Source organism: Schistocerca cancellata, chromosome 10 (assembly GCF_023864275.1).
Source record: "Schistocerca cancellata isolate TAMUIC-IGC-003103 chromosome 10, iqSchCanc2.1, whole genome shotgun sequence".
NCBI classification, from domain to species: domain Eukaryota; kingdom Metazoa; phylum Arthropoda; class Insecta; order Orthoptera; family Acrididae; genus Schistocerca; species Schistocerca cancellata.
Window position 1 is genome coordinate 224,757,199 of NC_064635.1, and position 21,613 is coordinate 224,778,811.

A 21,613-nucleotide genomic window follows, 5' to 3' on the forward strand; every position below is an offset into this window, starting at 1 on the left:
TGAACAGGCCTCGTGTATGGATTCTTTCCTCGAAACATAACTTTGGTGCCGCCAAGTAAAAGCCACAGACCATCGTAAGTGCATTTTTAGAATTATTATCGGCCAGCACAGCAGATCATCACAATTAGTTACAAAAAATGTATCCGTAAAGATTTCAGACTATACCATTTGTGGCGACAGTTTCGTTGGCAGTATAGTGCACGCACAGCAAAAGCTCTCCGAGAGTGGCGAGGCGTGAAGCAGAAGACGAGATTTGTGGTGGGGGCTTAGCTTACTGCTGTACCCGACATGGGAATTGCTCCAAACGGGGGAATAACCCAGCAGCCGCGCCGCACGCGGAAAAAGCAGCGAGTCGGGGTTGATGTCACCAGGTACATAAGTGGATGCGTTCTAACATAAGGAAAACCGACCTCGCCTCTACCAATGGGAAGCAGCAACGCTGCATATATAACCAGTCGAGCTGCACGGGCGAGTTTAAGACAAGCGTGCAGCTACGAAGAACGAAGGCTTTTGTTTACTCGCAACCGCATGAAGAGTTCGTAGGCTTTTAACAAGGAAGACGTTATGATGGCATCATAATACGTCGTTAAACATTATTCAATGGGTCAACAAACGACACATCTCCACCAATTACGGTCCTTAAACATCTCTCCATTTTCGATGCTGTCCCAAGCATGCCATCTCTGCTGCATGTCAGATTTCGCCTGGGTCTCCGTCTTCCTCTTGGTGTTCTATATCTTGCCAGAAGACTCGGCAATCAGTGTTCCATAATTTTTTATATTCGTGGTACGTGAAGATCAGAGCTTAAATATCAGTCCCACGAAGCGATTCTATGCATCTCTAAAAAATTCTCGACAAAATTTACTGCGAAGGTTTACAAGTAACTATAACTCACTAAAATTAAAACGATTCTGTCCAACAGAATACTTACAGCAGGAGCAGTCAACGGTTTTTTACTTACCGCCCACTTCTGTATCTCTGTTAGCAGCAAACTTTTCTAACCATCCACCAGTCACCCGGTAATGGTGATTTATAAACCTCAGAAACAACTTAAGTTATAAAGTAGAGTAACAGCAAGTTAAGCCACAGAACAATAAATACTTACTAACTACTTTACGTCGAAATTTCTTGAAATCAGACTGAAAATAATTTTAAAACTCTCGCCACCTCTTGCCCACAACGAAAGCTAGAACACCCACTAGTGAGCAATGAGAACCAGCCCCACGACCACTGACTTGCAGCACGGTATAAAGTTGTAAACAATACTGTCAGCACAAATGAAAGACTGAATGCAGTCGGGACTAGCCAGACGAACCTGAGTCAGAAATGTTAATCTTGTGGATATATTTACATGTACTGGCAATATACAAAACTATAAATGTCTCAGAGATGAGCTAGCTCTCCTTACAAGACCTTCAGCAAACATTTTTGTACCACCAGGTTCGATGCTTTGCCATAATTAAAAAAAATCAATATCATTCATTGGTTAATGGGACAGTACAGGAGCTACATCATTAATCATCCGGGAGAGGACATCTTTGAATTCCACATGCACCAGGTGATCAAAAAGTCAGTATAAATTTGAAAACTCAAACCACGGAATAATGTAGATAGAGAGGTAAAAATTGACGCACATGCTTGGAATGACATGGGGTTTTATTAGAACAAAAAAAAAACAAAGTTCAGAAAATGTCCGACAGATGGCGCTGGACAGCAAAACTTCAGTGACTGCGCATGACAATCGTGTATAAAAGGAACTGTAATGAGAGAGAATCGGATGCTCCAGCAGTCGCAGCATGTTGACGTTACTTGAAAAGGCGCTTTTAGTGAAGCTGTATTATTAGAATGGGGAATGTGCTAGTTCAGCGTTACGATCCTATCGCCATAGGAAGGTGACTCGAACGGGTGAAGGTCCGTTGACAAATGCAGCTGTGGCGAGAATGATTTCGAAGTTCGAAGCCACGGGTTGTTTAGACGATAGACGCCGTAGTGGCCGACCGAGCACAAGGCGTAACGCTGCTGAGACAGTTCAGGAAGAAATGGAGACTGCAGCGGGTTCGTCTAAGCATGGGGAAGTCAGCGCTCGTGCAGTCGCACGTCGCACCGGCATTCCATACACTACTGTTTTGTTGGCACTTAGGCGTACCCTCCAATGCTATCCGTACAAAATCCATCGGCATCATGAACTGTTACCTGGCGATTTAGTGAAGCGGAGGGAATTTGCGGTGTGGGCGTTTCAAAAGATGGCGGAAGATAACGATTGGTTGAGTAACGTGTTGTGGACCGACGAAGCTCATTTCACGCTCCGTGGGTCTGTCAACGCCCACAACTGCAGAATTTGGGCTACCGAAAATCCTAGAACTGTCGTGGAAACTCCATTGCACGACGAGAAAGTCACGGTATGGGTTGGATTTACCACATCTACCATTATCGGGCCTTTTTTCTTCGAAGAAATGCGTGATTCTGGTTTTGTAACTGCTACAGTGACGGGTGAGAGGTACGCCGATATGTTACAGAATCGCATCATCCCCAGCCTGGCTGATAAACACCTGCTGGAACGTACGATGTTTATGCAGGATGGAGTTCCTCCCCATATTGCTAGACACGTGGAAGATCTCCTGCACGCGTCAGTTGGTGATGATCGTGTGCTCAGCCGCCACTTTCGTCATGTTTGGCCTCCCAGGTCCCCAGACCTCAGTCCGTGCGATTATTGGATTTGGGGTTACCTGAAGTCGCAAGTGTATCGTGGTCGACCGACATCTCTATGGATGCTGAAAGACAACATCCGACACCAATGCCTCACCATAACTCCGGACATGCTTTACAGTGCTGTTCACAACATTATTCCTCGTCTACAGCTATTGTTGAGGAATGTTGGTGGGCATATTGAGCATTTCCTGTAAAGAACACCATCTTTGCTTTGTCTTACTTGGTTATGTTAGTTATTGCTATTCTGATCAGATGAAGCGCCATCTGTCCAACATTTTTCGAACTTTTGTATTTTTTGGTTCTAATAAAACCCCATGTCATTCCAAGCATGTGTGTCAATTTGTACCTCTATCTACATTATTCCGTGATTTATTCAGTTTTCAAATTTATACTGACCTTTGGATCACCCGGTATGTCAAGTGCAAATCACACAAAATTATCAAGTAATCAGAAAAAAAAGAAATATGGAAATACTATTAAAATTATTTTTGAAACACTGGGCATAGAATAACATCGTTTACAAAATATCGGTTATGAAGAGTTTGTAATGGAAACTGGAAATCTGCGTATTTTATGTAAGTAGAAGCGAGAAGATGTGCATTTTTCATAAAATGAATGTGTAAATTTGTGTTAATTATGAGATATTTGATGAATTTTATATTTAAATGAAGTAAGTATTCCAATTAAATGTAAAAATAAAGCGGCGAAAGAGATCATAGTGAGATTTGAACCACAGGTCTATTCCTCACACAATTTCAATTGTTCAACAATACCAGGTGAGCCACAGGGGTCATTGTGAAAACCACCTTCGTTTTAAGTTAACTGCAGAAGCCAATTTACGTTAATGCAAATTTCATGGGATTGTAGTAACCTGATTACAATGAAATGGTTCCAGTGTTAAGTAGCTCGAGGACTAGATTGGTAAATGCATCCGTGACTCAATAAATAAGCAACTTTAGACATGCAAATCTTTCATGTGAAACACAGCTAACGCTGAAATTCCTGGGCTAGAAGGACAGAGCGGATTAGGTTGTGGAAATGGGCCAAAATAAGTTTGGCAGTTGCACTCAACATACAAACTTTATTTATCAACACACAATATTACAACAAAGATGCAAAACACTCAAAACTTTAATCGACCTCCCTCGATTAACTTTAGATCGGCTGAAGGCCACACTCAAAATCCAAAAAACAAGGCCTAAGCAAGAATTTGAAATACAAAAATATTTTCTAAATCTTCAATCTAAACAGGCTGAAGGCCTTAGCAATTTAATTTTAATGGAACTTGGCTGGAGGCCGCATATTAAGCAGTAAGAAGAGTTACAATCAAAAGGTATCTTAAAACATACCATGTAAAATTCGGCTGAAGGCCCCATGTAAAAGAATAGGAATCTCAAGACAAGAACATTAATTTTAAGAGATATTGATACTCGGCCGAAGGCCACACATCATCCAAATAGCTAACCCAAACAGGAAAATTACTACGTAACACACAAGGAACGGCGCTCAGACGTTTCCAAGGGTCGGCCCGGGATTGTAACACTGACGCCCGTTCAGGTGAGACCGGCAGCCTGTCCAGCGACTTCTTAATCTGAAGGCAACCCAACCGACAGACAGCCGACAGACCCATCAACAAGACCAGTTCCGCTCCATTCAACCGGCAAAACAACCAAAAGATTTCAATACAACGACACACAGAATATTGGCGCCCGCAACCACCAACAACATCTCAGCTGTCATCCTAGACGCAGCTCTGGACAGCAACAACACGCAGAGGAAGACACACTGCCGAAAATTACGTCAACGACGAGGGCAGGTAACCGGAACGTCAACGGCCACAAGGCAGAAAATACCGCTGGTCAACTTCAATAACGGGGAGTAAATTAGGTTAGGTTAAACTCCACAGGAAGACAGATGTAATCTTCGCCGACTTGAATACACACACATTGTTGCTCACGGGGATGTTCCAAAAGCGACAACCAGGCTCAAACGGAGAAACAAGCAGTTGAGGCTCGATAGTAAGTTAAGTGGGGACTCACATTTCATGTCGAAGATCGGTGGGCGACGAACTCCGCGGCACTCGCAAGCAGCGCCTCACACTCCAACCGCGCGTGCACGCCTCCAGCGGCCCCGGCCACAGTACGCGCGACGGAGACTTCCTCGCTACTCCACGCCAACCGACCGACTGCCCAGGCCCGGAAACGGTGAAAGGACCAAATACACTCCTGGAAATGGAAAAAAGAACACATTGACACCGGTGTGTCAGACCCACCATACTTGCTCCGGACACTGCGAGAGGGCTGTACAAGCAATGATCACACGCACGGCACAGCGGACACACCAGGAACCGCGGTGTTGGCCGTCGAATGGCGCTAGCTGCGCAGCATTTGTGCACCGCCGCCGTCAGTGTCAGCCAGTTTGCCGTGGCATACGGAGCTCCATCGCAGTCTTCAACACTGGTAGCATGCCGCGACAGCGTGGACGTGAACCGTATGTGCAGTTGACGGACTTTGAGCGAGGGCGTATAGTGGGCATGCGGGAGGCCGGGTGGACGTACCGCCGAATTGCTCAACACGTGGGGCGTGAAGTCTCCACAGTACATCGATGTTGTCGCCAGTGGTCGGCGGAAGGTGCACGTGCCCGTCGACCTGGGACCGGACCGCAGCGACGCACGGATGCACGCCGAGACCGTAGGATCCTACGCAGTGCCGTAGGGGACCGCACCGCCACTTCCCAGCAAATTAGGGACACTGTTGCTCCTGGGGTATCGGCGAGGACCATTCGCAACCGTCTCCATGAAGCTGGGCTACGGTCCCGCACACCGTTAGGCCGTCTTCCGCTCACGCCCCAACATCGTGCAGCCCGCCTCCAGTGGTGTCGCGACAGGCGTGAATGGAGGGACGAATGGAGACGTGTCGTCTTCAGCGATGAGAGTCGCTTCTGCCTTGGTGCCAATGATGGTCGTATGCGTGTTTGGCGCCGTGCAGGTGAGCGCCACAATCAGGACTGCATACGACCGAGGCACACAGGGCCAACACCCGGCATAATGGTGTGGGGAGCGATCTCCTACACTGGCCGTACACCACTGGTGATCGTCGAGGGGACACTGAATAGTGCACGGTACATCCAAACCGTCATCGAACCCATCGTTCTACCATTCCTAGACCGGCAAGGGAACTTGCTGTTCCAACAGGACAGTGCACGTCCGCATGTATCCCGTGCCACCCAACGTGCTCTAGAAGGTGTAAGTCAACTACCCTGGCCAGCAAGATCTCCGGATCTGTCCCCCATTGAGCATGTTTGGGACTGGATGAAGCGTCGTCTCACGCGGTCTGCACGTCCAGCACGAACGCTGGTCCAACTGAGGCGCCAGGTGGAAATGGCATGGCAAGGCGTTCCACAGGACTACATCCAGCATCTCTACGATCGTCTCCATGGGAGAATAGCAGCCTGCATTGCTGCGAAAGGTGGATATACACTGTACTAGTGCCGACATTGTGCATGCTCTGTTGCCTGTGTCTATGTGCCTGTGGTTCTGTCAGTGTGATCATGTGATGTATCTGACCCCAGGAATGTGTCAATAAAGTTTGCCCTTCCTGGGACAATGAATTCACGGTGTTCTTATTTCAATTTCCAGGAGTGTATACGTCGGCCGATGAGGCGACCAACCAACTGCTGTCCCGCTCCAATCTCCCTCGGTGGGACAGTTCACGTGTGTCGCCAGCGGTCGGCGAGCACTGGCTGTCCGCGCCTCAGTCCCTGAGTGCACTGCTGGTGCGTCCCGAACTGACTGCCAGACACACGACCACCCGGAAATGCTATCGGTCGCTCCAGAGATGGTACGGCAATGCACTTATCGATACGCGCTGCTGCTGCCGCTCACGGACAAGTAAGGCAGGAAGTTAGTGACGCCAGTAAATGGAATAAGAAAACGAGGCGACGGTCCCGTAATGACAAACAATAAATGGCATGAAGACGAGCCATGCACAGCTCAAAGGCCTGAAAAGGACAGACAATAATTACATATACAGAAATTCCATTTAAGTTTGTGAATCTCGGACCAGTAAACGACACTTGTCTTGTAAGTATATGTGAGCTCCAGGAGCCAAGCACAGACAGACGGGCACGCCGTACATGGCAGGCAGCGCCGTCGACGGCCAGTTGTCAACACCGATTGTCGGCCCGACCAATAGTGCGAGGTAGACAAGTCTCAGACTGTATTTGTTTCACATCAAACGGTATTAACTTCGAAACACGCAACTGCTACAGGGTGTACGTGGAGCATAAACGGAACGTTGGAATCTACTCGACAGACCGAAGGCGCAGGTCAAACCCACAACCCAGGCCCAGAGATGTAACAAATAGTAAGAAATTATGATCCAATAAATCGCGCATCCCGGTACACAACGAACATGTTACAACTTAAACTCCTTAAATAAATAATCCTATGCCAATAAACAAAAGGCAGTGCACTTAGAATACTATTATATGAAACAGTATCAAATTAGTACGTTAAACAAATTGTCACTGCTTCCAAGCAGTAACCAAATCACATTCAAACCCCCAGATATTTTAAACAAGCTGAACCGTGACTTTACTTTCAAAATCTTTTCTTAGAGAATTTACTTTATTTACTAGCGATTCATCAAGAAAGTTAACACATTTAATCACACTATGTGAGCGTGGAAGTAGTTACCAGTGGGTAACTGATTAAAACAAATTAAAATTGTTTTTAATAAATGGGAATTTTATTCCTAAAAGCCCTTTTTTTTGGAACAGATTTAAAATTATAATCAGAAAGCAGCCTCTAAATATCAAGTTACAATGTATTCAGAGGCAGACATATATATATATATATATATATATATATATATATATGCTTTCGGGCTGAGAAGCTTGCCGCTCCCTTTTAACACGGCCTTAGTCACGACTGCTCACAACCTCTGAAGGACTACACTGGTGCAAATCTGCAACACACCAGATTACTTTAAACTAAAAATTTTAACAACTCACACAAACACAAACTATGCACCCCGTAGGAGGGATGGAAATGGTACAAAACACATTAAAAAATTATTTGCCACCGAAAGTGCAACTTGTTTTTAAAAGAACTCTTACGGTGCAAGGTTGGCAACTTTATATACTAAAATGACCATTTAAATAAAACCCATGAAATGCAGTCTTACATAAAATGTACAGACATGCTCTACATTACACATATACAGCCTTTCAAGATGATAGGCAAGATAAAAACATTTCAGGAATTCGGCCTTTACACCTTAAGCAATACATTCGTTAACACCGAATCCTACAAACATGACAGATGCAGCTATTAAAAGTACGGCAGACCGACAGACAGACAGACACTAAGTGCCTAACAAATGCGGACGAGAGACTGACCAAGAAAACAAGTCGAATTTAACAAGTAAATGAATGAACATATCACAAATCACTTAACTTCTAATAAACTGCGATGTCTGGCAAAGACCTGGCGCAGCACCCCCAAAACGCTCTCCCGAACCGTCCGCTGCCAGCCGCTTCAACGGACGCAGGAAGGCGCGCCGATCTCCCGTCTCACGGCGTCGCATCTCGCACGGGCCAGCCCGCTGTCGTAGGTTGACTCCTGTTGCTCTCGTGCCGGCCGCGAAGCCACTACCCCTCGCTATACGGCGCGGCCCACTGGACTCACGTGGCGACCTCACATGCGCCGACGCTCCAGGCGGACAAGTCATCTTGTGTCTCAGTGCGCCACCGACCAACCGATCGATCCAACCGCCAATGACCGTTGCCAGAACAGACTCGAGCAGACTGACGGCCTAACACGTACCAGCACTCCGGACGGCAGACGGACACTGACTGCCCCACACTGACCCGGCTGACCAACTGACCAGACTCTCCCCGAGACTGACAGACTGACCGACTGCCGCGCTCATAGCGCCCCTCAAATGCCCGTGAACAGGCAACTTTTCCCGTTTCCCACCAGGGGGAGACACCAAAGCTGCGATTGCCACAGCGGCGCCACCGCCAGAAACGGAGGGCGACTGCTTCACACTACGAGCTGCGGCACGCTCTTCAAAACAGCAAATTTTACCACGGCTCACAAGTAAATCAAATCGCACTAACATAGGATTCCTTCAAGGAAAGGTCTAAGATGATAAATTAGTCTTACAATATTTACACGTCCTTGATGAACGGAAACATTCAAGATACCGCAGAAAGCACTGACGGAATTGTCATACATTGGAACATCGGTCTGTTCAATGATACACAGAGCTTTCTGTAACACTCTCTACACCAAGATTAAGAAATAGTACTCAGTAGGCCCCAAGTATTAAATGGTAAACCAGGATATCGACGAAATCAGATGCCAACAGTCAGAACGGCACAACAAGTGTCGTAGCGGCGAACCACGAGATACACTATGTGATCAAAAGTATCCGGACACCCCCAAAAACATACGTTTTTCACATTAAGTGCATTAGTACATGACACCTGCTGCCAGGTACTCCACATCAGCGACTTCAGTAGTCATTAGACATCGTGAGACAGCAGAATGGGACGCTCTGCGGAACTCGTGCACATCGAACGTGGTCAGGTGATTGGGTGTCACTTGCGCCATACGTCTGTACGCGAGATTTACACACTCCTAAACATCCCTAGGTTCGCTATTTCCGATGTTGTAGTGAAGTGGAAACATGAAGGGACACGCTCAGCACAAAAGCATACGGGCCGACCTCGTCTGTTGACTGACAGACACCGCCGACAGTTGAAGAGGGTCGTAATGTGTAATAGGCAGACATCTATCCAGACAATCACACATGAATTCCAAACTGCATCAGGATCCACTGCAACTACTATGACAGTTACGCGGGAGGTGAGAAAACTTCTTTTTATGGTCGAGCAGATACTCACAAGCTACACATCACGCCGGTAAATGCCAAATGACGCCTGGCTTGGCGTAAGGAGCGTAAACGTTGGACGATTGAACAGTGGAGAAACGTTGTGTGGAGTGACGAGTCAGGGTACACAATGTGGCGATCTGATGGAAGGGTGTGGCTATGGCGAATGCTCGGTGAACGTCATCTGCCAGAGTGTGTAGTGCCAACAGTAAAATTGGGAGTCGGTGCAGTTATGGTGGTTGTGTTTTTCATGGAGGGGGCTTGCACCCTTTGTTGTTGCCCGTGGCACTATCACAGCACAAGCGTAAATTGATGTTTTGAGCACCTTCTTGCTTCCCACTGTTGAAGAGCAATTCGGGGATGGCGACTGCATCTTTCAACGCGATCGAGCACGGCTTGTGGCGGAGTGGTTACACGAGAATAATATCCCTGTAGTGGACTGGCCTGCACAGAGTCCTGACCTGAATCCTACAGATCACCTTCGGGATGTTTTGGAACTTCGTGCCAGGCCTCACCGACCGGCATCAATACCTCTCCTCAGTGCAGCACTGGCTGCCATTCCCCAAGAAACCTTCCAGCACCTGATTGAACGTATGCCTGCGAGAGTGGAAGCTGTCATCAAGGCTAAGGGTGGGCCAACACCATATTGAATTCCAGCATTGCCGATGGAGGGCGTCACGAACTTGTAAGTCATTTTCAGCCGTGTGTCCGGATACGTTTAATAACACAGTGTAAATTATGTACTGAGTTTCGTGATTGAGAATCAACCAGCAATGTGTCTCAGGCTCATCACATTTACAACACGGAAGTCGGTAAATGTGTCTCCAACGAATAACGTAAATACATCGCTATCACCTTACTACGTCAGTTGAAGTTCGGGTCCAACGGCATCGGAAACTTAGGTTATGTGCTAGGGCCCGCAACAACATATTATCGGCTAACGACCACCAAACTTCTTCGCTACGCAGTCCATCCCAAAAGGCGCCCAATACGGCCGGTGCCGAGCCGAATAGCCGTTTTCATATCGACAGTATCGCCGCCAAAATTGCATCTCGTGTTCACTGTCAACAAAACGCCATTAATAACTGCCTCTCACTCGCCATGTTCGCTCCTTTCTCGTGCGCGCCTCCTCGAGAGTGCACCACAAGCGCCGAAAGGGTACCACGTCTGGAGGAGAAGAGCCAGCACGAAAGCCGGCTCGGCTCACATGGTAGGTAGGGAAAAATCTCTGTGAAATGTTCAGAATGTAGCCCTATCTGCAAATTAACTTGCGCTGTGAGTGTAAAATGACTCGTTTTATCGTGCAAAATAATTCATGTAACATGTAACTAAATAGCTAGCTAATTAACATTTTCAACTTCATTACATGATTCGAATTTGAGTTATGGCTTTTTTACAAAAAAATTAAATAAATTAAATGTTCAAATTTCTGCAAAATATTAACCTTGCGTCTTTTATTATACACTGAAGCGCCAAAGAAACTGGTATATGCATACAGAGATATGCAAACAAGCGGAATACGTCGTTGCGGTGGGCAACGCCTATATAAGACAAGTGCCTGGCGCTGCTGCTGCAACGGCAAGTTTTCAAGATTTAAGTGCGTTTGAACGTGGTGTTATAGTCGGCGCACGAGCGATGGCACACAGCATGAGGTGGGGATTTTCCCGTACGACCATTTCACGAGTGTACCGTGAATATCAGGAATCTGGCAAAACATCTGATCTCCGAGATCGCTGCGGCCAAATGAAGATGCTGCGAGGACGGGACCAACGACGACTGAAGAGAATCGTTCAACGTGACAAAGTGCAACCTTTCCGAAGAATGCTACAGATTTCAATGTTGGGCCATCAACAAGTGTCTGCGTGTGAACCTCTGAACGAAACATCATCGATATGGGCTTTCGGAGCCGAAGGTTCACTGGTGCATCTTTGATGACTGCACGATGCAAAGCTTTACGCCTCGCCTGAGCCCGTCAACAGCGACTTTGGCCTGTTGGTGACTGAAAACGTGTTGCCTGGTCTGACGAGTCTCGTTGCAGATTGTATCGAGCGGATAGACGTGTACTGGTATGGAGACGACGTCACGAATCCATGTACGCTGCGTGCCAGCAGGGGACTGCTCAGGGTGGTGGAGGCTCTGCAGTGGTGTGGGGCGTGTGCAGCTGGAGTGACGTGGGACCCCGGATACGTCTAGGCACGACTCTGACAGTTGACACGTACCGGGTGATCAAAAAGACAGTATCATCATCATCATTTAAGACTGATTATGCCTTTCAGCGTTCAGTCTGGAGCATAGCCCCCCTTATACAGTTCCTCCATGATCTCCTATTCAGTGCTAACATTGGTGCCTCTTCTGATGTTAAACCTATTACTTTAAAATCATTCTTAACCGAATCCAGGTACCTTCTCCTCGGTCTGCCCCGACTCCTCCTACCCTCTACTGCTGAATCCGTGAGGCTCTTGGGTAACCTTGCTTCTCCCATGCGTGTAACATGACCCCACCATCTAAGCCTGTTCGCCCTGACTGCTACATCTATAGAGTTCATTCGCAGTTTTTCTTTGATTTCCTCATTGTGAACAACCTCCTGCCATTGTTCCCATCTACTAGTACCTGTAATCATCCTAGCTACTTTCATATCCGTAACCTCAACCTTATTGATAAGGTAACCTGAGTCCACCCAGCTTTCGCTCCCATACAACAAAGTTGGTCGAAAGATTGAACGGTGCACAGATAACTTAGTCTTGGTACTGACTTCCTTCTTGCAGAAGAGAGTAGATCGTAGCTGAGCGCTCACTGCATTAGCTTTGCTACACCTCGCTTCCAGTTCTTTCACTATGTTGCCATCCTGTGAGAATATGCATCCTAAGTACTTGAAACCGTCCACCTGTTCTAACTTTGTTCCTCCTATTTGGCACTCAATCCGTTTATATTTCTTTCCCACTGACATTACTTTCGTTTTAGAGATGCTAATCTTCATACCATAGTCCTTACATTTCTGATCTAGCTCTGAAATATTACTTTGCAAACTTTCAATCGAATCTGCCATCACAACTAAGTCATCCGCATATGCAAGACTGCTTATTTTGTGTTCACATATCTTAATCTCACCCAACCAGTCTATTGTTTTCAACATATGATCCATAAATAATATGAACAACAGTGGAGACAGGTTGCAGCCTTGTCTTACCCCTGAAACTACTCTGAACCATGAACTCAATTTACCGTCAACTCTAACTGCTGCCTGACTATCCATGTAAAGACCTTTAATTGCTTGCAAAAGTTTGCCTCCTATTCCATAATCTTGTAGAACAGACAATAACTTCCTCCTAGGAACCCGGTCATATGCCTTTTCTAGATCTATAAAGCATAGAAAAAGACAGTATAGATTTGAAAACCTAATAAGCCACAGAATAATGTAGATAGAGAGGTAAAAATTGACACACATGCTTGGAATGACATGGGGTATTATTAGAACAAAAAACACAAACTTCACAAAATGTCCGACGGATGGCGCTGGACAGCAAAACTGCTACCGTGACGGATGACAGGTACTCAGATATGTTACAGAAACGCATCATCCCCAGCCTGGCTGATAAACACCTGCTGGAACGTAGGATGTTTATGCAGGATGGCGCTCCACCCCGTATTGCTAGACGCGTGAAAGATCTCTTGCGCGCGTCGTTTGGTGATGATCGTGTGCTCAGCCGCCACTTTCGTCATGCTTGGCCTCCCAGGTCCCCAGACCTCAGTCCGTGCGATTATTGGCTTTGGGGTTACCTGAAGTCGCAAGTGTATCGTGATCGACCGACATCTCTAGGGATGCTGAAAGACAACATCCGACACCAATGCCTCACCATAACTCCGGACATGCTTTACAGTGCTGTTCACAACATTATTCCTCGACTACAGCTATTGTTGAGGAATGATGGTGGACATATTGAGCATTGCCTGTAAAGACCATCATCTTTGCTTTGTCGTACTTTGTTATGCTAATTATTGCTTTTCTGATCAGATGAAGCGCCATCTGTCGGACATTTTTTGAACTTTTGTATTTTTTTGGTTCTAATAAAACCCCATGTCATTCAAAGCATGTGTGTCAATTTGTACCTCTCTATCTACATTATTCCGTGATTTAGTGAGTTTTCAAATTTATACTAACTTTTTGATCACCCGGTATGTAAGCATCCTGTCTGATCACCTGCATCCATTCATGTCAATTGTGCATTGCGACGGACTTGGGCAATTCCAGCATGTCAATGCGACACCCCACACCTGCAGAATTGCTACAGAGTGTCTCCAGGAGCACTCTTCTGAGTTTAAACACTTACGCTGGCCACCAGACTCCCCAGACATGAGCATTATTTGGCATATCTGGAACTCCTTGCAACGTGCTGTTCAGAAGAGGTCTGCAGCCCCTGGTACTCTTGCGGATTTATGGACAGCCCTGCAGAGTTCACGGTGTCAGGTCCCTCCTACTTTACACATTAGTCGAGTCCACGCCAGGACAAGTTTGCGGCGCTTCCGCAGGGGCCGTACACGATATTAGGCAGGTGTACCAGTTTCTTTGGTTGTTCAGTGTAGTTTTCCGTCGAAATACGGGTCTTCTTTCTTTGACATGGAAAATTTTAGATGTGTACACTTATAACTATGGCTGTAATGACTTTTAAAATATATATTTATATGTTCGGTTACATTTCGCTCGCCTCCTTAAGGGGGGTAGGAAGTCAAACGGGCCGACTTGGAGCAGTAGAGGCACCACAGGACATTTTAATTTCCACTGTCTATACTTTTACAAATAAATTCATAAATGTTTGTCAGCATGACCAGGAAGGATTCAGAATTGACACTCATAGCAGTGGAAGTTCGAAAACATAATAAAATAAGGTGTATAAAACTCTAGAATTTTTTAAATCTATTAAAAACTGTGGTAAAAATTGAGGTAATTAAGTATAAAATTTGTGTTTTTTCTAAACATGAAGTTTAAAATTCGTTTTGTCATAAATTAAATAAATTCTAGAGTTTCATACAGCTTTGAGTGTGGTATGTATGATGTGCATCGAAGAATCTCTGTAACTTATGAAGAAAAGTGTACCTATAGCAACAAATGCAGCCATAAATAAGTGAAAAAATGATGAAATTTCAGATGTAAAAAAAAATTTGTTTTCGAACTTCCACTGCAATGAGTGTGAATCCTGAATCCTTCCTGGTGATGCTGACAAAGTTTTATGACTTTATTTGTAAAAGTATAGACAGTGGAACTTAAAATGTCCTGTGATGCCTCTCCTGCTCCAAGTCCTACCCCCCTTAAAAGCAACAGTGACGGACGTGATGCATGTACGCACCACCTGCAGGCAGTGAAGCCCAGGGCTCGACCGACGGACGTTACCGTAGGACGTCGCTACAGCCGGTGTGACGCGTTCGGGGGTCGCGTGTCGCGGACGGCTGACAAGAGAGCCGCCAGCCGACACAGCCAGTCTCGGCTGAGCCGACCGAGAACGCCCGGCCGTTGGAGCAGGTCACATCGGTGTGGCGCGTGGTGTCTGCCAGCAGGGGGGACGACCAGCGGGATGCGGCTGCTGCGCGTGTGGGCGGTGCTGGCGGCGGCGGCGGCCGGCCACCTCTGCCTCGCCTCCGCCTCCGTCGACCTGTCCTGCGACTGCCGCCTGTGGCGGCGCCGCGACGCCTCCGTCAGCCTCCACTGCGCCAGGGCAGCCCACGTACGTACACCCGCTCTCTGCTTGGCGCGAACACACAGGCCAGTGCAATCGGACGAATCTCAATGTCGCTGTCAAATGGTTCGTTCCATACTCTTGAAACCTATGTAGGGCGTTCGGAAACTTCATCTACATCAGCATATCACCCTGGCTGAGGGTCCAAGCAACCACCTTCACAATAATCCTCTGTTATTCCAGTCTAGATAAGCACGTGCACAAAACTAACACCTATATCTTTCCGTGGGAGCTCCTGAATTCCCTTATTTTATTACGATGACATGTTCTCCCCACGTAGGTCGGAATCAACAAAATATTTTCGCATACGAAGAAAAAAATTGGCGATTAAAATTTCTTGATAAGATCCGGCCTTTACATTAATGATGTCCACCCCAAATCCTGTATCGTGTCAGTGATACTCTCCCCCCTATTTCTCGATAATTTCTCTGAACTTTTTCGATGTACTCCTCTACTCGTATCTGCTAACGATCCCACACCGCACAGCAGTACTCCGTAAGAGGACTGACAAGTATACTGCAGGCAGTCTCTTTACGAGATCTGTTGTATCTTCTACCGTAAGTGTCCTCCCAATAAAACGCAGTCTTTGGTTCGCCTTCCCCACAACATCTTCCATGTTGTCAATGTCAATAAAATTCACCAACAGCTCGATACTTTAAGATATTGTCGCTGGAAAACCTTTCGGGATGTGAGCTCGTGGTTCAAGAAACTCTTCTGTTCCTGACGTTTCGTGTAGGACTGCGCTGGACATCCTCAGAGGCGCCTCCACTGAGTCTTGCCGACTGACCGTCGGACCTTTTTGTTTTTTCCTGTATTGGATTTCGATTCCTCCACAGAAGGTGGGGGGGGGGGACTGGCAGCAGCATAACACGCCGCTCTATAGCCTAGAGAAAAGTTAGAGAGCAGATTTAGGAGATATCATAGCAATAAAAGCACTCGATAAAACGGTGACTGTTAAAAAGTGAAACATGGCGAAAAAGTTGCGAAGTAAATATAAAACAAAGGGTTGCTGATGCTGACGAAAACACACTGTAAATAGAGAGGCACAATTAAAAAAACATGGTGACAGTCTGGCTTCTGTTCGCAACAGTTAAAAAAAAAAACACCTAGCAACAGTATGGTGGCTGTTTACAACACTTAAAATGGATACACACTACACGGAACACCTACGGAACACTTCACTATACAGTATGAAGGCATATGGGGGAGGGGGGGTTAGAACATGGACAGAGGAGGGAGAAAAAAGGGGGAGGAGAGGACACACAAAAGGTGGACAGTGCGGACGCGAGAAGGAGCGGGGAAGGCAGTGTGGGTGAAACAACGAGGACTCAGGGGGAGAGAAAGGCGTCAAAGAGAAGATAGGCGGGAAAGGTCGATGGTGGGGGGGGGGGGGGGGGAGGTGGAGCGAACCGGTCGGTCGTCCGAGAGCGACATATATACTGTACAAAACGGGGCGTGGTCGAAGTAACACGTGATGACCAGAGATAATTCTTGCCAAAGATAAAACTTAACTATCGATTGTGGTCTTGTCAAAAATAAAATTGTCTAGTGATTATGACTGTCCATATAAGTTTCATTGACTACTATTTCTTATTAAAGTTATTCTGATGCTTATAAATTTCAGTGACCTCTCTACATGGTCGTAGGTAATAATTTAACGTTGTAGATAAAATTTGTTTCAGTAAACTTCACTTCGTGGTTTCCTAACTGAAGAGCATTCAGCTAAAGCTGATTTCTTGGACCACAACGTCATATCCCAAAGTTTACCAGCAGTTAATGTCATCCCGTCGTGAAAACCTTCATTCTATGACTTTAAGGTATTATTATATTTTATTCTGAAAGCAACCAGTTTCGCGATTTCATTATGTCATCTTCAGGCCCTATACACTTCTATCCAAACTAACTTGTCGTATAGCGCCATAAATCACTGGATATCTACATCTACATGTACATCATACTCAGCAAGCCACCTAACGGTGTGTGGCGGAGGGTACTTTCGGTACCACTATCTGATCCCTCCAAGCCTGTTTTCGAATTTTCTCCTCGTGTTCAATACGCGAGATGTATGTCGAGAGAAGTAATATGTTGTCTGACTCACGGATATCGTGAGTTACAATCGTTACACGATTGCGTCATTCGAAGACGTGACAGCATGATGGACCAACAGTTTTTTTTTTTTATTGCAACTGGCTAAAAGGTGGTAGCTGAAATAGATAACATCATTTCTCATTAGAAGGTAGCAGTAAAATGCTTCATTGTCCTGAGTATAAAAGTAGCGTATAAGATACCAAGAAACCGAAAACATGATCACTAATAAAAATAAGCTGCCTGACAAGGGAGTGGACTGCTATCAAGCGGACACAAAGAGTTGCAGAAAACAAGATCTACGAGCTCATATGAACGTGACATATTGTATGCCTCAGCTAAATAATCAGTGCATTATAGTAAGGTTGAAAAATTAGATTCATACTAAGGTTCTTAGACAACAAAATATCGGAGAAGAAATGCATATTGACGGAAACATAATGATCAAACACATAAGGGCTTAAAGAAGTTGCTGTCGCGTCTTCGTATGAAGCGATTGTATAACGATTGGAATTCACGTTATCCGGTGATTTATGGCGCTATACGACAAGTTCTTTCATTTAGATAGAAGCGTATGAGGCCTGAACAAGGCATAATGAAATGCCGAAACTGGTTGCTTTCAGAATAAAATATAATAATATCTCAAAGTATACGGCTGTTGGTTAATTTTATTGACAGTGGTAATTACGTATCAGCCGATGCCCTCTGGCCTTGATGGAGCAACAGAGACTTTTCTATGTGTTGTTTCCAAATTAAGTTGTTCGTAATTGTAATTCCTAGCCATTTAGTTGAATTTATGGAATTAAGATATGATTGACTTATCGTGAAACCGAAGTTTAACGGAATCCTTTTAACACTCATGTGGATGACCTCACACTTTTCATTATTTAGGATCAAGTGCCGATTTTCTCAACATACAGATGTCTTTTCTAAATAGTATTGCAATTTCTTTTGATTTTCTAATGACTTTATTAGACGATAAATGACAGCATCATCTGCAAACAACCTAAGACGGCTGCTCAGATTGTCTCCAAAACCGTTTATATAAACTATGATCAGTAGAAGGCCTATGACACTACCTTGGAGAACACATGAAATCACTTCTGTTTTACTCTCTGACAGGAAATCACAAAACCAGTCGCGTAACTGAGACGATATTCCATAAGCAAGGAACTTGATTACAAGCCACATATGAGGTACGGTATAAAAAGCCTTCTGGAAATGTAGAAATATCGAATCAGTTTGAAATTCTTCGCCGCTGTGACCGAGCGGTTCTAGGCGCTTCAGTGCGGAACCGCGCTGCTGCTACGGTCGCAGGTTCGAACCGTGCCTCGGGCATGGATGTGTGTGATGTCCTTAGGTTAGTTAGGTTTAAGTAGTTCTGAGTCTAGGGGACTCAGATGTTAAGTCCCATAGTGCTTGAAGCCATTTGAACCATTTTTTTTTAAATCCTTTCTCGATAGCCCTCAACACTTTGTTTGAGTAAAGAGCTAGTTGCGTTTCGAAAGAACGATGTTTTCTAAATTCGTGCTGATTACGTGTCAATAGACTGTTCTCTTCGAGGTTACCAGACTACATCCATACATCATCTAAGACAAATATTTTGGGGTAAGTTTCGACCTACGCGTGTTGTGTTGTGGTCTTCAGTTCGAAGACTACTTTGATGCAGCTCTCCTCGTTACTGTATCGGGTGCAAGCCTCTTCATCTACGAATAATTACTGCACTCCGTATCTATGGGAACCTACTTTAAGGTCCATTTTCCACAATCAGCCTATAAGATAAGCGATTTTTAGGATTTTTTTGAAAAGCTAATGAAGCGATGAACGTAAATCTTTTTGCACATTATTTATTGGTTCTTGGACAACATTTTCTGATTTTATTACAAGGTATTCAGTTATCATTAAGCTGCCCCCCCCCCCTCATTCAAGGAGTTTGACTTATCGCTACTCTGTCAAAAATCAGGTGTGTCCATAACGGAAGTCCCACGGTCTGCAAATCTGATCTAAAATCAAGCAACAATTTTCATAGTCTGTAGGATATTTCGCAGGGATTAATAGTATAATTTCTTGAAATTTAAAAAAAAGAAAAACAATAAAATGGCGGACTTTTCAAACAAAGATGTGCTTTTCGGGTGTTTTTCGTTACCTGTATTGCAATAACTAATGACTAAGTTACAATGAAAAATAGCCTATTACTCCTAACGGGCAAGCCCAATGAGTAATTCAGCCATAATTCAGAAAGATATCTTCATTAGTACGCCCCAATTTATTCTGTCAGCTTGAGATATCTGTATCTGAAGCTAGTTTTTTATTGCAATTTTTTCATTAGTTATTGCAAAAGATGTGACCAATAACATGCCATAAAACTACTGTACATTTGTTTCAAACATTTATCGTTTCATTATTTTTTAAAATTTAAAAAAAAACTGTGCTACATCTCCCAGCACAGTACCCTACAAATAAAGAAAATTGTTTATGTTTTTTATTTCAGATAAGAGTTGCGGACTTCCGTCGTGGACACACCTCATTTTGGACATAGCAGTTTTAACATCTCGGTTGCGAGGGGCGGCTTAATGACGACTGTACTTATTTTAAAAAATCAGACAATATCGTCCAGGAATCAATAAATAACGAGCTTAATTAGTGTTCCCAAAAAATCAAAAAAATAATTTTATAGGCTGATTGTGGATAATGGACCCTTTGGTTTACTCCTCGTGTCTTGGTCTCCCACTGCAGTTTTTACCCCTTCCCCCCTCCCTCCCCCACTTACCTCCAACAATAAATTGTCAATTACTTGAGGTCTCAGAATGTGTCCTATCAACTGATCGCTTCTTTCTGTCAATTAATGCCACAAATTAATTTTCTCCCCTGTTGTGGTCAATACTTATTCATTACTTACGCGATCTACCCATCTGATCATCAGCATTCTTCTGTCGCACCACTTTTCAAAAACTCCTCTTTCCCTGTACGAACTGTTTATCGCTCACGTTTCACTTGGGTACAAGATTGCACTCCAGAAAAATACCTTCAGAAAATAAATTTATAGTTAGTTAGTTTCAAGTTCAATGGATCATATGCACCACAAATCGTGGAACGAGTCATTGTACATTCACATCGAAAATTAATTTCTAAATTTGGGTACATGCTAAACATTCATAAGTTTTCTCGTTTGCTATTATTTTTATCTTTATTATTAAATATACAGATCTCAGATATCATTTCCTACCCACCACACTTTACACGTTAAAACAACAGAAATTCTTCTACGGAACTACCGGATAACTAATCAAAAATATTAGCTGCAGCACTGTGCACCCCTTTTTTGTGTACACACAGCTTTAGTGTGGAGTAATGAATGCCATTTTTCCTTCTGGTCTTGTAATTACGTGTATCACTGTTCTTTTGAAATGCAGTGGATTATTTACAAAAAAAAACATAATGAGGAATAATATGCCAAAACATGCAACAGATGTCTATCAGATTATCGTGGGTGACCACCACATATTATTCTTACAGTACGTTTTTGAGCAAAGAAAGCTTCCTTTCTTAAAGATAAGCTGCAAAAGAACATTATTCGATAAGACACTATTGAATAAAATATGCAGTATTTATTAACATACTGATTTCTTTCTTCCCAAGATTTGTAATGATTCAGAGTGCAAATGTGGCTGAACTAAGTTGTTTTAGGAGTTCCCAAATGTGCTTTTTTCAGTTTAAACTGTCGTCTGTACGGACACCCGTAATTTTTATTTTACACCCTCTCTATTTTGTCCATTATCAGGTTTTTACTGCCCAAATAGCAAAACTTATCTACCACTTTAGTGCCTCATTCCCTAATATAAGTTCTTCAGTATAGCCTTATTTAATTCCACTACATTCCATTATCCTTGTTTTGCTTTTATCTTCCTTTCTTGACACTTTCCATTTCGTTCAACTGAACTTCCAAGTCCCTTGCTGTCTCTTACAATGTCATCGGCCAACTACAAAGTTTTGTTTTTTTTTTCTCCCTGAGGTTTAATTCCTACTCCAAATTTTTCTTTGGTTTCCTTTAGTAATTTCTCAATGTACAGATTGAGTAATATAGTAGATTGGCTACAAACACTGCCTCACTCTTTTCTCAATCATTGCTTCCCTTTCATGCCTATCGACTCTTACAACTGCCGTCTGGTTTCTGTGTAAATAGCCTCTGCG

General features: G+C 44.5%; 1 protein-coding gene across 1 annotated transcript in view; it reads left to right on the plus strand.

Moving 5' to 3' along the window:
* LOC126106477 (mannose-binding protein C-like) overlaps positions 1 to 21,613 on the plus strand; it is a 98,603-nt gene that overhangs the window by 25,012 nt on the left and 51,978 nt on the right. The window contains exon 2 of the mRNA XM_049912777.1: positions 14,960 to 15,325. Coding sequence (XP_049768734.1) covers positions 15,176 to 15,325 — 150 coding nt within the window. The 5' untranslated portion in view covers positions 14,960 to 15,175. The remainder of the gene's footprint in view (positions 1 to 14,959; positions 15,326 to 21,613) is intronic.